Source organism: Cucurbita pepo, chromosome LG01 (genome assembly GCF_002806865.2).
Source record: "Cucurbita pepo subsp. pepo cultivar mu-cu-16 chromosome LG01, ASM280686v2, whole genome shotgun sequence".
NCBI lineage: Eukaryota > Viridiplantae > Streptophyta > Magnoliopsida > Cucurbitales > Cucurbitaceae > Cucurbita > Cucurbita pepo.
This window is the reverse complement of record NC_036638.1, coordinates 19,662,260-19,680,088: the sequence shown is the minus strand read 5'-3', so window position 1 is coordinate 19,680,088 and position 17,829 is coordinate 19,662,260. Positions and strand designations below refer to the sequence as shown.

Below are 17,829 nucleotides of genomic sequence, written 5' to 3'. Positions count from 1 at the left end.
AAATTGTCCTCTCAAGAACCTGTTATGAAGGGCAACATTTGAAGCCAATAGCACGGCTATCATAGACAAATGTTACAGTTGGAGCTCGACCTTAAAACCTTGAAAATAATAAATGTCATCATAATCTCGTGGTTTGATTGCTTCGTGTATTGAGTTATGTTCAAATTGGTATCAACTATATTAACTTTGAAATCAATGAAATTTGTGTTTTTTTCCTTTGTTTTCTCCCGAAAGAAAAACTGTCCCAATTTTTTTAGCAGCGTTTCAAGTAACTAAACCCGGTGTTTCTTTCAATCCAATTGTTTCATTGGGATAGTACTTTTAGATTTAATCAAAATCAGTAAATTTTACATTTTTCTGATTTATTTTTTAGATTATGAATATCTCTATGTTCATACTTGAAATTATTTAGTAGTTTGAAATTTTTGGCTTGAGAACCTTTTGATTGTAATTCACACCTAGATGATTAACAACCAACTTCGGCATATTCTAGTTAGAGGTTCAAATTTTCATCATTGTTAAACTAAAAAAACGGCTATCTTGTACAATGTTCCATTAAAATCTCCTCCTTGTCTATCATCTATCATCTTATTGGTCGTGAAAAAGTCGAACAAGAGGGATGATTTACCAATAAAAGCTTCAAAACTATCCCTCCACCCACCCACCAAAAGATATGCTAAAAGGTAGAAATATAAATATTAACTTACCAAAGGTGAATATGGTTCTAATGCAAATATCTAACATATTCTTTTCCCTTCTCTCTAAGGAGCAAAAGTCAAATACTACCAAAGTCTATTCTCAGACACAGCAGAAAGTATGCCTCTCATCGTCTCCTGCAAAGCAGAAGGAATTCATTTAAAACACACTCAGGTTACTAAAGATGGAAGAAAAACATGGTTGACTAATTACCACAGAATGGTCTCTGAGGCCAAGAGAGATTAATAATGGCTTGTATGAACCTGATAAACTGCAGAAACAAAGAATAATTTCAGCATGTTATTATTATTTTATAGGAAACAGAACCCATTTCATTGATTGATGAACTGATTACAAAAGAAAGTCTTATTCTAGCTGTAAATAATTACCTAAGAAAATACCTCCATTAGTCATGAGGGTCGATAAGCTATAGTTACAAAAAGGTGGAGAAAATTTACTCCTAGATAAAACAAGAAACAATAAAATGTATGCTTTGTTGCTTATCAGTGAAGATGCGTGTGTTCCATTTCAGCTATAAATTCCAGTAAAAAGCAGAGAAAAAGTTGTATCAAAGGATCTTCTCCTTCTTGAAGGAACTGCCAACGGGACATGTTAAGGAGGGTGAAGATCTCTTCGGGTCTTGTTACAAACAAACTGAAGGAATCTTATAGGAAAGCTCAAAAAGAAGGCAAAGGGACAGTTGCTGAGAAGATGAATACAGAGTTTCTTGATCCTTAATACATAGGTAGCAGCAGCTCGGTGAAACAGCAATCCATAGGAACTTTCGTTGGAGTTTGTCTCCAGTATTAATGCAAGTATCACTAAGTTCCCAAATAAAGAATTTAATCTTTATGGGTGGGTGCCCCTTTGATTGTAAGCAACAGAAATTTCCAAATTTCAAGTGGATGCAAGCTTCTTAGTTCATGAGCTTGCAGTAAATATTCTATCCATCTCTAAAGCCATAGCCCAGTAGTCCTCTTGTTCCTTGAAGATGAAGGTTGGTAATAGATGGGAAAAGGATGCACGTTCTCTAATATGATTACATGGTATTTGAATATCCATCTTGATGGGGCGTAAAAGTTCTAAGCTTCCAATATTCAACACATCAATAAATGCATCCTAAAAATCATACAGGTAGCTCTACTCCAAGTAAATGTCGGTAAGTAGCAGTCAAAATCCCTTCTTTCCATAAAGTTCTCCCTCCCAGAGAAACTGGAATTACCAAGCATCACTACAAAAAGATCCTACCCCTCTAGTTTCTCACAGTACCCACTTAAAAAGGTTAAAACCTCGGGCTGTTATGCCTCCCCGATCGCACAAACTTACCATAGGAGGGATAAGAATGGAGATTTACAGAAGACAGTTTGTTAGTGGGCAGGGGGGATTGTTCGTTGTATGGAAGAGGACGTTCAGTGAGTTTTTGTGAGAAACTTGAACTCTTGTTGGAATGTCTCAATAGAACAAATAACAGTGTTGTTTGTGTCCATTGTTGTCTTGTACGTGTTTTATCGACATTTGCAGGAAGTTTCAAAGGAGGGAACCAAGCACTCTCTCACTAAGCCTCAAGCCAGTTAAGGAAACAAATCTTTTAGATGCATCTCTTGAAGGACAACCAAGAAAGCTCAAAGCTCCCACATATGGAAAGAAGCATTTCCATAAATCAGAACCAGACAAGTCGAGATCCCAAACTTTTACAAGTAGCTATTGCTTTCACAGTAAGACAGGCTATCGATTTAATAGAAATATTGCATGTTTTGGTTATCGCAGATTCCAAAGTCCACGCGTATACATGTCCAGAAGTCAGATCTTTATATTCAGACCGTAAAGTTTGACAATGTTGAATTGGAAGGCTTACCTGATTTGTTCGATCAACTGACGTGCACAAGCGATCAGCATTGGCTGCAAATTTCATGTATCAGTCACAGCATAATTCAGTAACAAACTACAATAGCTTAACGGACTTGCCTCATTTCTTTTCCCAAAAACGGTCGACACTGAGAAGGTTGGATGAATTGCCATCCCCTCCTCCTTCCTGAAGAAGGTAACATATAAATGTCTAAGAAGCATCTAATGTAGCATAATATTTTAGCCTTTATGGCAATATTTTATTTGTACCTATGGATCTCAATGTACTATTGTAACAACTCAAGGCGACCGATAGCAGACATTGTCTGTTTTGGCTCGTTACGTATTGCCGTCAGCCTCATGGTTTTACAATGCGTCTGCTAGGGAGGGGTTTCCACACCCTTATAAGAAATGCTTCGTTCCCCTCTCTAACCGATGTGGGACCTCATAACCCACCACCTTTGGGGGCCAGCGTCCTCGCTGGCACACAGCCCAGTGTCCAGCTCTGATACCATTTGTAACATCCCAAGGCTACCACTAGCATATATTGTCTGCTTTGACCCGTTACGTATCGTCGTCAGCCTCATGATTTTTAAATGCGTCTACTAGGGAGAGGTTTTCACACTCTTATAAAAAAATGTTTCGTTTCCCTCTCCAACCAATGTGAGACCTCACAACTATCAAGTCATTAAAGCATGTCCTTCTCTCATACCATCTCAAGCATTTTTTTAGTTCAACAATTGTAGGGGCGAAGAATTGAACAAATGATCTTTGAGATGGTAATAAGCGTTTTATCTCGTTTTATCTATGCTCAACATTTTATCACAAAAACCTTTAAATAGAATTGCTCACCTGGCTTGCAGCATAGTCCCCATTGCCCCAATTTGAGTTGCAATAACCTTAAAATTAGTTTCAAACATCAGAGATGGAAACAACACAAATCCCAAAAACCCCATTTCCCCATCCACCCCCAACAAACATATGCACTAGTAGTAATAACGAAAACCAAACTCCTACTGACGAGAAAATGATCATCATGGCGACAAATGACTATATCTGTTTTGATTCCCTGAAAGCAGAAGATATATGAATGAGGTTACTTACTGCCTGAGCTAACCAAAAATGACAAGTAAAATGCTTTGAACTAGAACTAGAACATAGGCACTGGAATCCACAGATGCCCAGAAAAATAGGTATACGATGTAAGTCGTAGAATATTGCAAGAGATGTAATGCTTCATCAAAATCAAATAACCACAGAATCGAGCATTTTCTTCAAAACCCCTTTACCCGATTCTACAACAACACGCAGGAAGAAGCTATCTACTTCAAATTCGTTTCTATATCATCAAAATTCAAACTACCCATCTGCAAACAGGCGACTCACTAGTTTGCTTGATAAAAGCCTAATAAAACTAGCAGCGGCATTAAAGCAAACAGGTTGTGGGCAAACGCGAATTCCTTTGAATTAACCCTTCAGAAAAGTGGACAATGAGAAAACCCAAATCCCGAATTCCTTCAAGAAACGTAGAGAATGGATTAATTTCAATCCGGAGCAAGTAAACCATACCTTAATCTCCATTGACGCCTGCTTGTGGGAGACCGGAAAGCGGGTACCCGAAGTTTCCATGGGGAAGGAAGAATCAAAGCTGGGTTTGAAGTCAATCCACCTCCCGCTCCCAGTTGCTTGTTTTTAGGCCCATTGCAAATACTAATTAAGATTGAACATAACCGTCCATTTATCAATAATAAAATAATTAAACTGTATTAAAAGAAATTAATCAAGAAAGCCTTTGGCTAGTCAACGTTGCAAATTAATCAAGAAATAATAAATAAATAGTTTAAGTATTTATTTTTTATTTTTTTATACTTAAAAAATGATTAATACGTCATTAATCTATTAAATATATTTTAATTTTCATGTGCACAAAAGCACGTGCCTAAATTCACATAATTTTCTGTATTTATTTATTTATTTATTTATTTTCCTGCGCCTTCCCGGAAAATGAGTCGAAGAAGATTGGATTGAGCCGACGCCAAATAATTCCAACGACTTTTTAAAATATTTAATTTTAATATTATTTTCCCGCAGTCTAAATTGAACGCCCCCAATTTTTTTTTTTCTTTTTTTTTTTTTTTCCTTTCTATAAATAAGTGAATTCCACGCACTTAACGACCACGAACAAATTTTCCCTCCCTATCTCACTCTCTCTGTCCTCTAGATTTTCAGTGTAATCGGCGAAATGGGTGTTTTATTTCGTCCCGAGGAAACCTTGGTATCGGAGTTGGAGCAGCTCCGCCGCAAGCTCGTTGCCTGCGGCGGCATCCAGAGGAGGAAGGACGGCGAAGAGTTCAAAAGTCTCAAGTCGAAGCTGATTGACGATGCAGAGCAGAAAGTCGTGTGTGTAACTAGCGGCGTTTCGTTTCTTGGTTCCGCCATCGTTAACGAGCTCTTAGTTCATGGATACTCTGTTCGAGTCATTGTTGATAATCCTGGTGAGTGATTGAAGCTCTTTGAGTATTCGATTTGAATTTAATTTCGTGTATCTTGTAGCGTAATCGATCAATTTCAATTGGTTTATGATCGATCGGAGTAGTTTTTTTGGATTAATAGACTAATGGAAACCCTAAATGGCAGAGGATGTGAACAAATTGGACGAGACGACGTGCGGCCGCCCTAATGTGACGGTAGTTGTGGCGAAACTTACAGATGTAAATAGCTTAGTGGAAGCCTTCAATGGCTGCCGTGGCGTTTTTCACACCTCTTCTTCCATTGATCCTGCTGGTCTTTCTGGTTATACGGTGAGGGTTTTTTCCTTTACTTTTTCTTGGAGAGAAATTTGCTGCTATTTGATGAATGAACCATCCCTCCCCGTCGTCCTCACATCTGATAAGATCGTTTTGAATCTGTTTTCTGCATTGAGAGCAACGATTGCTTTTTATACTTCAAGAACTATAGATACAAACTTCATATTCAGCCTAATATAAGAATACATTTGTTTGACATTGAATGTTGCAAACACTTTTCTTAGATATAATGCGATGAAAGTGATAGTTCAAGGTGAAGTTAAGTTTAGAGATTAAGATGAGTTAATTGTAACGGCGGTAATTCTCAGTAGATATTGTCCTCCTTTAGACTTTCCATTTCATGCTTTCCCTCAAAGTTTTTAAAATGGGTCTGTTAGAGAGGTTTTCACACCCTTAAAACGGGTGTTTCGTTCTCCTCTTCAATTGATATGGGATCTCACAATCTATCCCCTTTAGGGCCAGCATCCTCGCTGGCACACCGCGCGCAGTGTCTACTCCATGTCGTTCTTCTAAGCTGGGCCCTAAAGATGGGTGGATTGTGAGATCCCACATCGATTGGAGAGGAGAACAAAACTTTTTTTATAAGGGTGTGGAAACGTGTCTAAGATAAAAAGTCCAAAAATGATAGGTGTGGACTTAAAGGTGTTATATTATTTCTCCCGAAACTATTGAAAGTTTTCTAAAGCTATTTGGGGATTGGACTTTTGTACACAGAAAGTAATGAGCGAAGTGGAAATGAGGAGCACTGAGAATGTGATGGAGGCGTGCGCAAGAACAGAAACAGTACGAAATTGTGTTCTTACATCTTCTCTCCTTGCTTGCATCTGGCGGGACCAACCTGAAAGTACTGGAACCTCACGAGTTGTCGACCATGGCTGCTGGAGCAGTTTCCAGCTCTGCCAAGATAAAAAGGTCGCTCCCTTTCTTTCTCCTTGGTCCACCATTATGAATTTAATTACTGTAGAAAGCTTTAGAATTGAGATTAGATGGAGCTCTAACAAACCAGTTGATGATTATGCAGCTATGGTTTGCATTGGGGAAGCTAAAATCTGAAAAAGTAGCATGGAAAATAGCACAAGAAAGTGGCCTAAAACTGGCCACCATCTGTTCACCTCTCATAACTGGCTCCAACTTCCATTCCAGAAATTCAACTCCAACGATGGCTTATCTCAAAGGTAAAACTTCAAGAACAAACAACCCAGCAGAAGCTTTCATTGATTCCATTTTCCATTAACAAGAACACATTATGCATATCAAACTCAAAGTCTCCATTGTTATCAATGCAGGAGCTCGAGAGATGTACAAAAATGGTCTACTGGCAACAGTGGACGTGACCAAATTGGCCAAAGCACATGTATGTGTATATGAAGAATTAAAGGAAACCGGTTCCGGCAGATACATTTGCTTCGACCGAGTTATCTCAACGGTCGACGAGGCGACGAAGTTGGCAGCAGAGATCAGAGTCCCTGTCGGGACTATAGTCGAAACCACCCTTCCAATCAACTCGCCAATACTGTTTCAATTGTCGAACAAGAAGGTATCTGATCTAATGTCTAGAAGTAACGTTGGACGTAGCTGTTTGAATGAAAACAGATTTTATTGAAGGGAAGAAGAACTTGCAATCTTCACTTACTGTAGATTATTATAGAAATGAGCTTCTTGATGAGGAAGTATATGCTTTATTCTTTCTTTTAAATATCATTCATATAGAATGTAAAATGTATACCATTTTTTAAAATATCATTCATATAGAGTCCCTGTTGGGCTTACCTTGTTCGTGCTCTCTTTCCGTTGCTATCTCTGGTGGATGTTCTGTCTCGAGGGAGTCGTGCGCTCCCTACGCTTACTAAAATATTCATCTTCCTCTATTATAAATCAAATAAGAATTTCTCCCAAAAATTAATGATCAAAAGATCGGATCACTAGTCTATCTGCCTCTTCTTCATGTCTTTGCAAGTTCTTATATATAGAACCTATTACTAAAATACTCCCGTCGGGAGATAGGGCTAAATCGAGAGAAAGATCTCTTTTTTAAGACTTTCACATAGAAGAGTCGGATTGAGAAAGAGAGGGTACTACGACGGATCAAAAGTAGCGATGAGTTAATCAAAAGGAGCAAATTTGTAATTCCGTAGGTTTAGGTTTTCGTAATGTTGGTTATAGACGTTAAATATTCTTAATATTGTTAAAAGTAGAATAGGGTATTGGGTTGGTCGAGTTAAAACTTTATGATTTGAATTGGGTACTTCAAATTGGTCGAGTTATTGAATCATATGAACACCCCTATGCACAATTAAAAAACCATGGTTCAATTTCACTAATCTAAATCTTATATAGAAAGTTGTCTCTAATAATAGTAACTCTTAGTAGAAAGGTCCTCATCGTTACTATTCGAACTTGCATTTTTTTAATGAAAGTTTGAGATCGAATTCAAATGTTGCCCAACACAATCCAATCAACAATTTGGGTGTAAATTCAAATGTGAAATACTATAATTATGAAAATGAAATGAATAGGAAAAGTTTTGTCATTGTTTTGTGTTACAGACACACCCATGTTGGGTCTGTTTTCCATATAAGTGGTCTTCATAACACCACATTTCATTATTTATATTTTAAAACATAGAGAGACTCAAATTAAAATGAACTTTTATAATAAAGTTGACATATTATTATTAAAAATAATAATTTGATTGGCTTAAGATTGAAAAGATATTTGACTTTACATTTCAACAATTTATGAAAACTACATTTATTATGCATTAATTATAACATAATGTCTAGTGAATGGTCTTATTCGTTATGGAACAATTTTGATTTGCTCTACTTTCTGTCTAATTTTTATGAATTTTAAAACTCTTTTGCACAGGGATTTGTTTTTCTTTTTTGTGGTTCAAAAATATTATTTAATTTTTTCCCCATTTATGAAAAAAATAAATAATAAAGTGAATATTTCGCAAATATTTTTACTAATAGTACTATATTTTTTAAAAAAATACTCATAAAATTTTAAAAGTAACATTAATCCATTTGCGTTTATAATAAAAAATATTATTGCCATCTACAAATATTTCAATGTTACTTTAAAAAGTTCATGAGTACTTTTTAATTATTTTAGTTCAAGTATATTATTAAAAAAAATTAAAATTTATGAGAAGGGTATTTTTATTAATTTAAATTATTTTACCTTTTTTTATTAATTTAAACTTATTTTATATATCAATATTTGTAGTAAATTTTTTTTAGCATGACTTTAGAAAGAAAAACAATTAGTGTTGAGACATTAATATTAATAATTTATTATTGATTGTTAATGAATATATAAATATATTAAAGATTTAAATGTTTGTATGGGAAATCCACACTAATTAATAATTATTAATTAAGAAAGCTGTAAGTACCGATTTAAGCAAAGAAAAAAGAGGGTCAAAAAAGCAAAGGCAAGGGGGTGGGTTGGCTGTGGGCGCACGTGCCGCGGCGTACCCTCCGAGTGCATCAGCCATGCACACTAAAATAATTTAACCCTCAATTACTTTATTTACATAATTAATTCTCTTACCTTACTTTTTTTAATCTTCACCTCTCATTCTTCCTGCATTAAAATATTAAATATTAACCGACAAAATATGATACCAATATGCATTATTTTAACTCTCATTTTTTTATTATTTCAAACTTTAAACCCATTAAAAATTAAATAAATATCTCTGATTTCACTTATCCGACATTAGTTTATTTAACAAAAAAAAAAATTAAAAGATGTCATAATTTTAATATAGTCTAGCCTTTCCAATACCTCGCTCGAGTTTACGAGGTTCAGTCATGACTTAACCTACCTTAAAACACGACAAAATGTAGGCGAAAATTCAGTTAGGTGTGTATTTGTAATGGTTTTTTACTTGGATGGTGGGGGAGTTTCAGTTATAATAAGTCCCCGAGACTCAACCCTTTTTCAAGCCGCTCATTTTCTCGTATAGCCTATCTTGCGAGTAGATCATGTCCCTGAGATTTGATAAAAGAAAGGTGCATTTGAAAACACATGCTACTTGTTAAACGTAGAATATATCATATCTGTACATAGTAAGATACTAGTTTATTACCAAATTTATGATTTACTGGTTTGTTACCAAATCTATGATTTACAATGTAATCTTCATTATACACATTTATAAATACATGAGGTCGTGACTCATATAGGTCACAGTGTCATTCAACCTAACATGGTATCAGAGCCATGCCGTAAACTTAGTCATGCCAATAGATTGGTAAATCCTCAAATGTCGAACAAATGACTCCAAAAGAAAAAGAGTCAAGCCTCGAGTAAGAGGAGGTGTACTTTGTTCGAGGGGAAGTGTTGGATGATGGAAGTCCCACATCGACTAATTTAGGGAATAATCATGCGTTTATAAATAAAGAATACTCTTGGTACGAGGCTTCTCGAGTTTATGCTCAAAGTGGACAATATGTAACACTGGCTATTTATAATTAAAATTTTATTATATTTAGAGAAAATATTATTACTATAATTACTAGGAACTAAAAAAAATAGATTCTCCTAAAATTGAGTGCATTTAAATTTAGAAAATGAATTAAAATGTATAAAAAAAAAAGAAAAAAAAAAAAGAAATGAATCCGGGAGTGGAAGAGAAGTGAAAAGCGGGTATTTGAAGAGAGAAGCAGTTCCCAATATTCGCTGTCACTGCCCATCGGTACTCATGAATATCAACCCCAAAGATGCTTTTTCTCCTTCTTCTTCTCCTTTTTTTTTTTCTCCCCCTCTCTCTCTCTTCTTCAGTTCTTCAGTTTTTTAATGCAGCCTTCTCTTATTATAATCCCCAACCCTTCCTTCCTTCATCATCGTTTTAAAAATCCAAGAAATGCCTCTGATCAACATCAATTTCGATTCCATTTTTCTTTTTATTTTATTTAATTCCCGCACAGGACAGACAAGCGGACTTCAGATTTAGACCAGATTCCACATTACTTACTTACTTATTCATCCGCAAACCACGATCCATCCATCCTCCATTCCAGATCCAACCATTTCCCCATCGACAAACCTCGCCGCCTTCATCTCCTTTCCGGTGAGTTCTCCGATCGCTCTGTTTCTTTTTTCTTCTTTTAACGATTTTCTTCAATTGTTAGGTTTTCGTGTTTGTGCGTTCAATTGTGAATGAGATTTGTTTCTCAGGAACGTTTTTCAATTTCAAATGAAATTCAAATTTCGTGAGATTGTTTCTGTTCTTTGCATCTTTTTTTTGAATTTGTGGTGTTTGGATGTTCGAGTGTTTTCTTCTCAAATATAGAAATGCTCGCCATGTCCAATCAAATTTTCTTTTCTACATTTTTATTTATTCAACCATTTATTTTCTTATTTCCTTCTTCTTTTTTTTTTTTTAATTTGTTTTCTTTTTATATCTTATGTAGGAGTATTTTTTTTTCTATATTATTGTTTATTGAATAAATGTGTAGTTTTGAATGTCAAATATATATATATATATATATATATATATATAGTTATCAGTAGTTACGTAGTATCGAACAAATTAACCGAATAATAATAATAAAAAAAAAAAGTTAAATTAATAAAAGTACCTAAAAATTATTTTTTTTATCTAAAAATAGCTATAAACTTTGAAAAGTTTTAAAAATACTTATGGTTTGTTTTGAAAGTAAACGGTTACTAGTGTTTAAAAAATATACTTGAACGTTAAAAAATTTTCATTGTTAAAAAAAATTTAAAAGTGCTCTATATTTAAAAAAACATTCATGAAATTTTAAACTCAGCATCAATATCTTTACATTTAGAAAAAAAAATATATATTTTTGTCCGTTGATACCTCGTAGATTATTTCTAAACTTTTTAATGATATTTTTGAAAGTTCGAGTATTTTGAAACCTTTTTAATGTCAGTTTGAAATATTTTTGTTTTGAAAGTGAGGTATTTTTTAGACCCTTTTAAAAGTTAAATAGTGTTTTTAAATAAAGTATTAACTATTTTCATCTCAATTATTTTTAAGTTTAAAAGGCGTTATTGAAACTTTTTTGAAAATTTAAATAATTTAATTTTTTCTATTTTGAAAATTAAAGTTATAATGGTTTGACCCCCATCATCCCATGTGAATAAGAAGAGAGCAGAAGCCAAGGCTTCCTCTTTATTCTTCAATGTTAATCAACAAAACCCCTTGTTTGCTGCTGCCCATAACAGACAAACTATCCACTTTAATTTCTTTTTTTTTTTTTTTTTTTATTTTTNTCAGTAACAATATGGTAAGAAGGGTAAAATAATAATTGCATTTACTAAGTAACAAAAGAAGGAATATTTTTCATAAACTTAGGGTCTGAACTCAACTGTGTGGTCTCACTCATATTCCCTATTTCATACCTCTTCTTTTTCATTCATGGAAATTTGTTATTAATGTCTTGTTTTTTGGTTCTTTATATTAATTTCAGTGTCTTCATCGCATCTCACTTCATCTTCTAATTAATTAATACCTTAAATTGTTTTTACCCCCCCTTTTTTTTTTCTTTTTTTCTGTTCAACTGTTGGGGTAAAATTAGAACATCCATGGGCCCTCTTTCTTTTGATGGAACTATGCTTTCAATTCCTATACTTTCACTTTAAATATCATCATCAACCCATTTTCCTAGGGAATTTATGTTACTCCCCAACTCCCAAAACTTTTCAGCTAATCTTCATTTTCCCTTTCTGTTTTTTAGCCTTTAATCAAGAAAAATAACGTTTCACAACATGGAAGAAAGCCCATCTCCACCCACGCGCCGTCGGAGATTCCCCGTCGATGATGGGGTCGATCTAATTGACTGCTCCGGCAAGCATTGCCGGTCTTGCACTGCTGGCTTGGTGGCTGATTGTGTCGCTGTCTGCTGCTGCCCCTGTTCCGTGGTTAGCTTCTTGGCTCTGGCCCTCGTCAAATTGCCGTGGATGATTGGCCGGCGGTGTCTGCAAAGGGCGAGGAAGAAGAGGAAGTTGATTCGCCGGAAAAGGGAATGCGATGGCGCTGCAGCTGCGTCGGAAACTGGTTTGGGTCCGGCGAGGGAGGAAGAGCTGCCGGAAATTATGCCGGGGTCCGGCGAGGAAGAAGAAGAAGAAGAAGAGGTGGGGAATTTTAGTGCGAGATTTGAAGCAGAAAGAATTTGGTTGCAGTTGTATCAACTGGGTCAGTTGGGTTTTGGAAGAGTTTCTTTCACTGGGAATTCAAATCAATGGCCAAATTCCAATTAAATCAAATTTAATCACTAATTTGTATAGTTATAACGTAAATTATTAATTTAGTATCTTATTTTTCACCTTCTTTTTCTTTTTATTTATTTACTCCCTAAATTTAAAAAAAAAAACATTTAATTACGTTTTCAAAATCACAAATTTGTTTTTCTTTATATAAATATTATTATTATTAGAGATGTCCATTTTTTAAAGAAATTTTCTTACTTTGTTATTTACTTTTATTAGAATGTGTATTGTGTTGTTTCTTATTCCAAGAGGTTTGATGATGTGAGCAACCAAGCAAGCATCTTCTCTTGCCTTTGAGTGTGCATTTCATCATCCAACCTTATTTTTGTACTTAAACAATTATTCCATAACATCACTATAATATGTCCAACAGTTTTATACGATTATTACATTTATGAACGAAAAATAATAATAAAAAATACTTCAAATTTAATATCAATTATCATGAAGAGTTATTAGTCATATTGTTTCAATTTCAGTACTTAGTTCTCTTTTTTAATGAAGTTGTTTACTACTGAAAAAGAAATGTTTCTATTAATGTTAACTTTCGAATTTTTACCCTTGAAAAATTATTTTTTTCTGTTATATTATGATCATTTTCTTATATATGAGATAATAGCAGGGACAAAGTGGACCAGTGTTGTACGTTACTATTATTACTTATAATTGTCCAAATTTAAAGCACTAATCAATTTTAAAGAATTTAAAATATATATATTTAAAATTGAAAATTATTTAGGTTGGGCTTAAAATAAATATACTTGGAAGAAGACAATAAATAATATCACAAAATTTTCCAAAATTTATTAGGAGTCGAAGTTTCATTAAATGTTAAAAAATGAAATTAAATATTGAACATGTGAAAGGATTAAAATAAAAACAAAATTGTTGGAGAAAAGAAATGTGGGGGTTGTCCACGTGGCAGAAGGCAGGGCATTAGGCATCGAGACGGGAGGGAAACAGAGATCGTTAGAAGAGAGAGGGGTTATCGCGAAAAATCGATTACAGAGACGACAATGGAGGGAGAACCGACTCGAATAATGCTTGCTGTGAATCAGTCAACCATCAAGGGCTATCCACACGCTTCCATAAGCAGCAGTAGGGCCTTCGAATGGACTCTCCAGAAGATCGTCCGTTCCAACACCTCTGGTTTCAAGTTTCTCTTCCTTCATGTTCAAGTGCCCGACGAAGACGGTTTGCTCTCCTTCTCTCGATTTCGTTATTTTGTGGTCTCTTTGCTTGATGCTGATTGACTTTGTTGAGATGCGATGTTGTTCTGTTCGTTGTTTCTTGTTTTGCTGAATCTTGAACTTGGTTAGATGAACTCCGACTTTTCATATGACAAAATATTGGTTGATTGGAAGCATAGAAGGGAATTGTTGTTTTATAAGTGGTGTACAAGGGCATTTAGTCTCGTATTTGATTCAAGTACGGCTTATATGTCTTTGTTGTGATCTATGCCCTAGAGTTTTGTTTTCTCCTTGATCTGAACCTGCAAATTAAACGCTAAGAAATATAGAGATCGAACTGATGACTGATTTCGATAATTAGCATGTGCATGATGGATTATCTGCTTTAAAATTTCTTGAAGTTTCGAATCTACAATTAGGAAACGAGCTTCCTCTATCTTTTTCTTGGTGTATTTCACCGACGACTTTGTATGGTAGAGCGATCCAAGTTTTCTAACTCTTTTGAAAGTATCAGACTTTTGAACAATGATTTGAACTGTAGACTAATGCAAATTTTTACATTTCACTCGATCACATCTCTGTGAAATATCTTTTATATAATTATACACAACAAAATTCAGTACAACCAGTAAGTATAATACATGTATTCACGTTGCAATATTCAGTTTTAAGCAACTTTATTCCTCGAAGGAAGCGCTCTCCCCTACTTATATAATCATATGTCCTACAAATAAATAACAAGCATCTCAAACAAAAAACTTCCTGATCTAATATTACGGCTTGTTTGAATTTAAGTGTTTAAATAAGTGTTATGTGGAAAAAAAAAGAAATCTTTTAAGCACTTAGAAAGTTTTTGAAACATGCTCTTAATCTTCAAGTCTTATCACACAACGATTCTACTCCTTTGTCCCCTGTTTCGTTTCTACAAAGTGTTTATTATTTCTAAGTATTACTATTATTAAATAATTGTTAGTGACTCCTTCCTTCATTTCTCTCCTGAGCATGTCTTCTATGTGCCTAAATGTGCCTAAATGTGCCGGAGTTCCTTAGAACTTGAAGACACATAAACAGAGGTCACCTGTTATCCTGGTCTTGTAAGGTCATGACATGCCCCATTTTCAAACATTCCCAAAATTTAAATTAAAAAAAGAAACAAATTAAAAGACATGCATCCAAATCACATGTAGAGCACGTTTTTTCTTATAAATATTCTGTACAAAAACAATTTGATGTTTGTGCTTCCCTTAACTCCTATTTGGTTTCTAATTTTTTTTGCCATAATTGGATGTTTTTTCTTAGAATGAGTTTGGATAGCTTTTGAGACGGTGGGAAGTACTTTAATCATTTTTAGTTTTTCGTTTGATTATCAAAGTAACTTTAAAAATTCTCGAAGCACTTGTCTTTAAGATAGCACGTAATTATGCTCGAGGTAAATGGCGAATAGACTATTTTCTTGTGTGGTTTTATACATATATATGCACACACACATGTAGTTATGTATGTATAAACCATTTACCATCTTCTTGAAAATTTTAGATTCATTGACCATTTCTGAGAAAGATTATCTCCTTTTTGACTGTTTCATAATAGTTCTGAACATAATGTTTAGTGATTTTGTTAGAAGGTACTATACTATACTATGACTCGAGGATGTGGATTATATTTTGTACAGTATTACTATGATGCTATATTTCTTGGAATAGTTTCGATAGTTTGACCTTCTTGATGACTTTTCCCATCTCTCTGATTTTTTCTTCTTTTTTACAAGGGAACTGAGGTGTGGGATGGCAGTGTACGCACCATATTTCAAAATGATACTGATTCCACATATCACATGTTAGAAAATAACTAGTAACCGAAACAGTACTCTGCTCATTTTATTTCTTGTAGGTTTTGACGACGTAGATAGTATCTTTGCATCACCTGATGATTTTAAAGACCTGAAGCAAAGGGACAATGCACGCGGGCTTCAACTACTGGAGTTCTTTGTCAATAGATGTCATGAAATTGGGGTAATCCTTGTTTATACGACTTTTTCTGCTGAATTGATCTATCAATGTAAATATGCAAAATTATGATCACATTTTACCTACTGTTGGTACACCAGAAAAATCAAACAATAATATTGTCTGTTTAAACACCAAAAAGAAGGCAATGTTAGGATAATCTTTTTTGGATAATTAGACATACTATTTTCTTTCCTGACATAGTTCTATTGCAATTGGTCGTGTTCATTGTTTGTTGCAATACTTTTTTGTAGGTTGCTTGTGAAGCTTGGCTTAAGAAGGGCGATCCCACTGAAGTAATTTGCCTCGAGGTGAAACGCGTGCAGCCTGATTTTCTAGTTGTGGGAAGCAGGGGCATTGGCCGGTTCAAAAGGTGTGCTTGAGTTGTATTAGCTCTTCGACATTACTGTTTCTAATACAAGACTCAATTTATCATTTCTTAGCCTGTTTTTACTTAATACCTTTATGGCATTGGAAGCCTAACTGCCTGGAAAATCCGCTTGTCGATGTCTGCAGGGTCTTTGTAGGCACTGTAAGTGAATTCTGTGCAAAACATGCTGAGTGCCCTGTAATTACAGTCAAACGCACGGTGGACGAGACACCTGAAGATCAAGTCGAGGACTGACTTTCCAGCCATCATAACATGTAGTCCTGCCATTTTGATTTCATTTTATCTTGTTGATAAATAAGAAACTATTGGTGAGCGTGGTCGTGTGTATTTAGTGTGCAAAAGTTGCCAATTCGCCATTGATTTGCATTTGTGTTGTTGGTTCATTGTTTGTTCAATTGATTGATGAACAATTGGGAATTGGTAACAGACTTTTCATGGGAGATAGCTAAACCATTCTCTCTGGAAAAAAACAGGTCTTTTGTATGAAATTTCAATACAAGTTTATGTAGTTTTACAGACCTGATGATCAAGGAATAAGAGGAAGACAACGATTTGGCGAACAGCAGCAACATAAAGCAAGCAATATGATTCTAAGTGGAAATATGTCAGAACGACGAGTTCACAGTTCACATCAAGAAGAAAAAAAGGGGAAATTCAGCAAAGACTGAGTGAGTTAATCTAAAACAAACACTTTTTCCCCCAGCAGCATTAAACAATGGCGATTTTAGCTCCAGCTTCTTCAAGCTGTTTCTTGGCATCCTCAGCCTCTTCTTTCGAAATCCCTTCCTTGAACTTCTTGGGCAAACCTTCGATGAGTTCTTTGGCTTCCTTCAAAGCCAAGCTTGTCAATGCCCTCACTGCCTTAATCACTGCAATTCTAGCATTGCTTGGCACGTCCTCAATGACCACATCGAATTCCGTCTTCTCCTCCACCGCCTCCGCGGCCGCGTCCCCGGCTGCGGCGCCGGGTGCTGCGACGACGGCGGCGGGGGCGAATGCGGCAGCGGAGACCCCAAGCTTATCTTGAAGAAAGTCGACCAGAATGCGGGCTTCTTCGAGAGTGAGGTTGGAGATGTCGGCGCCGAGCTTTTCGATTTTCTCAGGGGCTGACACGGCGGCAATGGGACGGAGGTAGGTGGCACGGTGGGAGGTAGCGGTGGAGGAAGGGTTAAAAGGAAATTGGAGGGTTGTGGAAATGGAGGACTGAGTGGAAAAAGAGGAATGGGAATAAGAAAGGTGCGTTGGGGAACGGAGGGTGGTGAGAGTGGAGAGTGTGGAAGCCATTTTTCTTTCTTCTTCTGATGCGGAGAAGGAAGAAGAAGAAGAAGAAGAAGAAGAAGAAGATAGGATAAGGAAGTGGTTGGGAGAATTGGATTATAGATGGCGTTTTTGTTTGATATTTTATTTTCCTTAAGTACCCCTCGTCTTTTTCACTTATTACTCCCAAGTGAGGGTTTGCTGCTCTGCTCAGTTGAGGGTAAAATCGGTACATGGTCCTAGAATAAAAAGTTGAAAAAAAAGGGGGCATTCCGAGAATCGAACTCGGGACCTCTCGCACCCAAAGCGAGAATCATACCACTAGACCAAATGCCCGATCTATGACAGAGTATTATATAGAATTTATTTATATACTAACTATAAAA

General features: G+C 35.4%; 5 protein-coding genes and 1 non-coding gene across 8 annotated transcripts; 3 read left to right on the top strand and 3 right to left on the bottom strand.

Moving 5' to 3' along the window:
- Window positions 1-672: 672 nt before the first annotated feature.
- LOC111789023 lies at window positions 673-4,246 on the bottom strand. Of its 3 annotated transcripts, none has more exons than XM_023669636.1 (7): window positions 4,111-4,246; window positions 3,563-3,610; window positions 3,394-3,440; window positions 2,662-2,728; window positions 2,552-2,595; window positions 910-967; window positions 673-833 (listed from the first exon to the last, which is right to left on the bottom strand). In XM_023669636.1, exons 1-7 carry the CDS (start codon window positions 4,168-4,170, stop codon window positions 783-785), a joined length of 375 nt encoding a protein of 124 aa, XP_023525404.1. In that variant the 5' UTR covers window positions 4,171-4,246; the 3' UTR covers window positions 673-782. The 3 variants fall into 3 exon arrangements, with proteins under 3 accessions (XP_023525404.1, XP_023525414.1, XP_023525422.1); XM_023669646.1 differs by having other exon boundaries at window positions 2,552-2,568; XM_023669654.1 differs by lacking the exon at window positions 3,563-3,610.
- A 458-nt stretch (window positions 4,247-4,704) lies between these two features.
- On the top strand, window positions 4,705-7,124 carry LOC111791163 (cinnamoyl-CoA reductase-like SNL6). The gene is made up of 5 exons (XM_023672407.1): window positions 4,705-5,036; window positions 5,179-5,342; window positions 6,063-6,260; window positions 6,370-6,523; window positions 6,635-7,124. The coding sequence occupies exons 1-5, from the start codon at window positions 4,784-4,786 to the stop codon at window positions 6,949-6,951; spliced, it is 1,086 nt and encodes a 361-aa protein (XP_023528175.1). The 5' UTR covers window positions 4,705-4,783; the 3' UTR covers window positions 6,952-7,124.
- Window positions 7,125-10,046: 2,922 nt separating this feature from the next.
- LOC111797691 lies at window positions 10,047-12,655 on the top strand. Its single transcript, XM_023680790.1, has 2 exons — window positions 10,047-10,431; window positions 12,068-12,655. Exon 2 carries the CDS (start codon window positions 12,099-12,101, stop codon window positions 12,588-12,590), a length of 492 nt encoding a protein of 163 aa, XP_023536558.1. The 5' UTR covers window positions 10,047-10,431; window positions 12,068-12,098; the 3' UTR covers window positions 12,591-12,655.
- An 885-nt stretch (window positions 12,656-13,540) lies between these two features.
- On the top strand, window positions 13,541-16,694 carry LOC111797680 (universal stress protein A-like protein). The gene is made up of 4 exons (XM_023680778.1): window positions 13,541-13,793; window positions 15,680-15,801; window positions 16,050-16,168; window positions 16,312-16,694. The coding sequence occupies exons 1-4, from the start codon at window positions 13,616-13,618 to the stop codon at window positions 16,418-16,420; spliced, it is 528 nt and encodes a 175-aa protein (XP_023536546.1). The 5' UTR covers window positions 13,541-13,615; the 3' UTR covers window positions 16,421-16,694.
- Window positions 16,695-16,737: 43 nt separating this feature from the next.
- Window positions 16,738-17,550, bottom strand: LOC111797677 (50S ribosomal protein L12, chloroplastic-like). The gene has a single exon (XM_023680764.1). The coding sequence runs from the start codon at window positions 17,468-17,470 to the stop codon at window positions 16,895-16,897; it is 576 nt and encodes a 191-aa protein (XP_023536532.1). The 5' UTR covers window positions 17,471-17,550; the 3' UTR covers window positions 16,738-16,894.
- A 157-nt stretch (window positions 17,551-17,707) lies between these two features.
- On the bottom strand, window positions 17,708-17,779 carry TRNAP-UGG. The gene has a single exon. It is a non-coding gene; the product is annotated as a tRNA-Pro (tRNA).
- Between the last annotated feature and the right edge of the window lie 50 nt (window positions 17,780-17,829).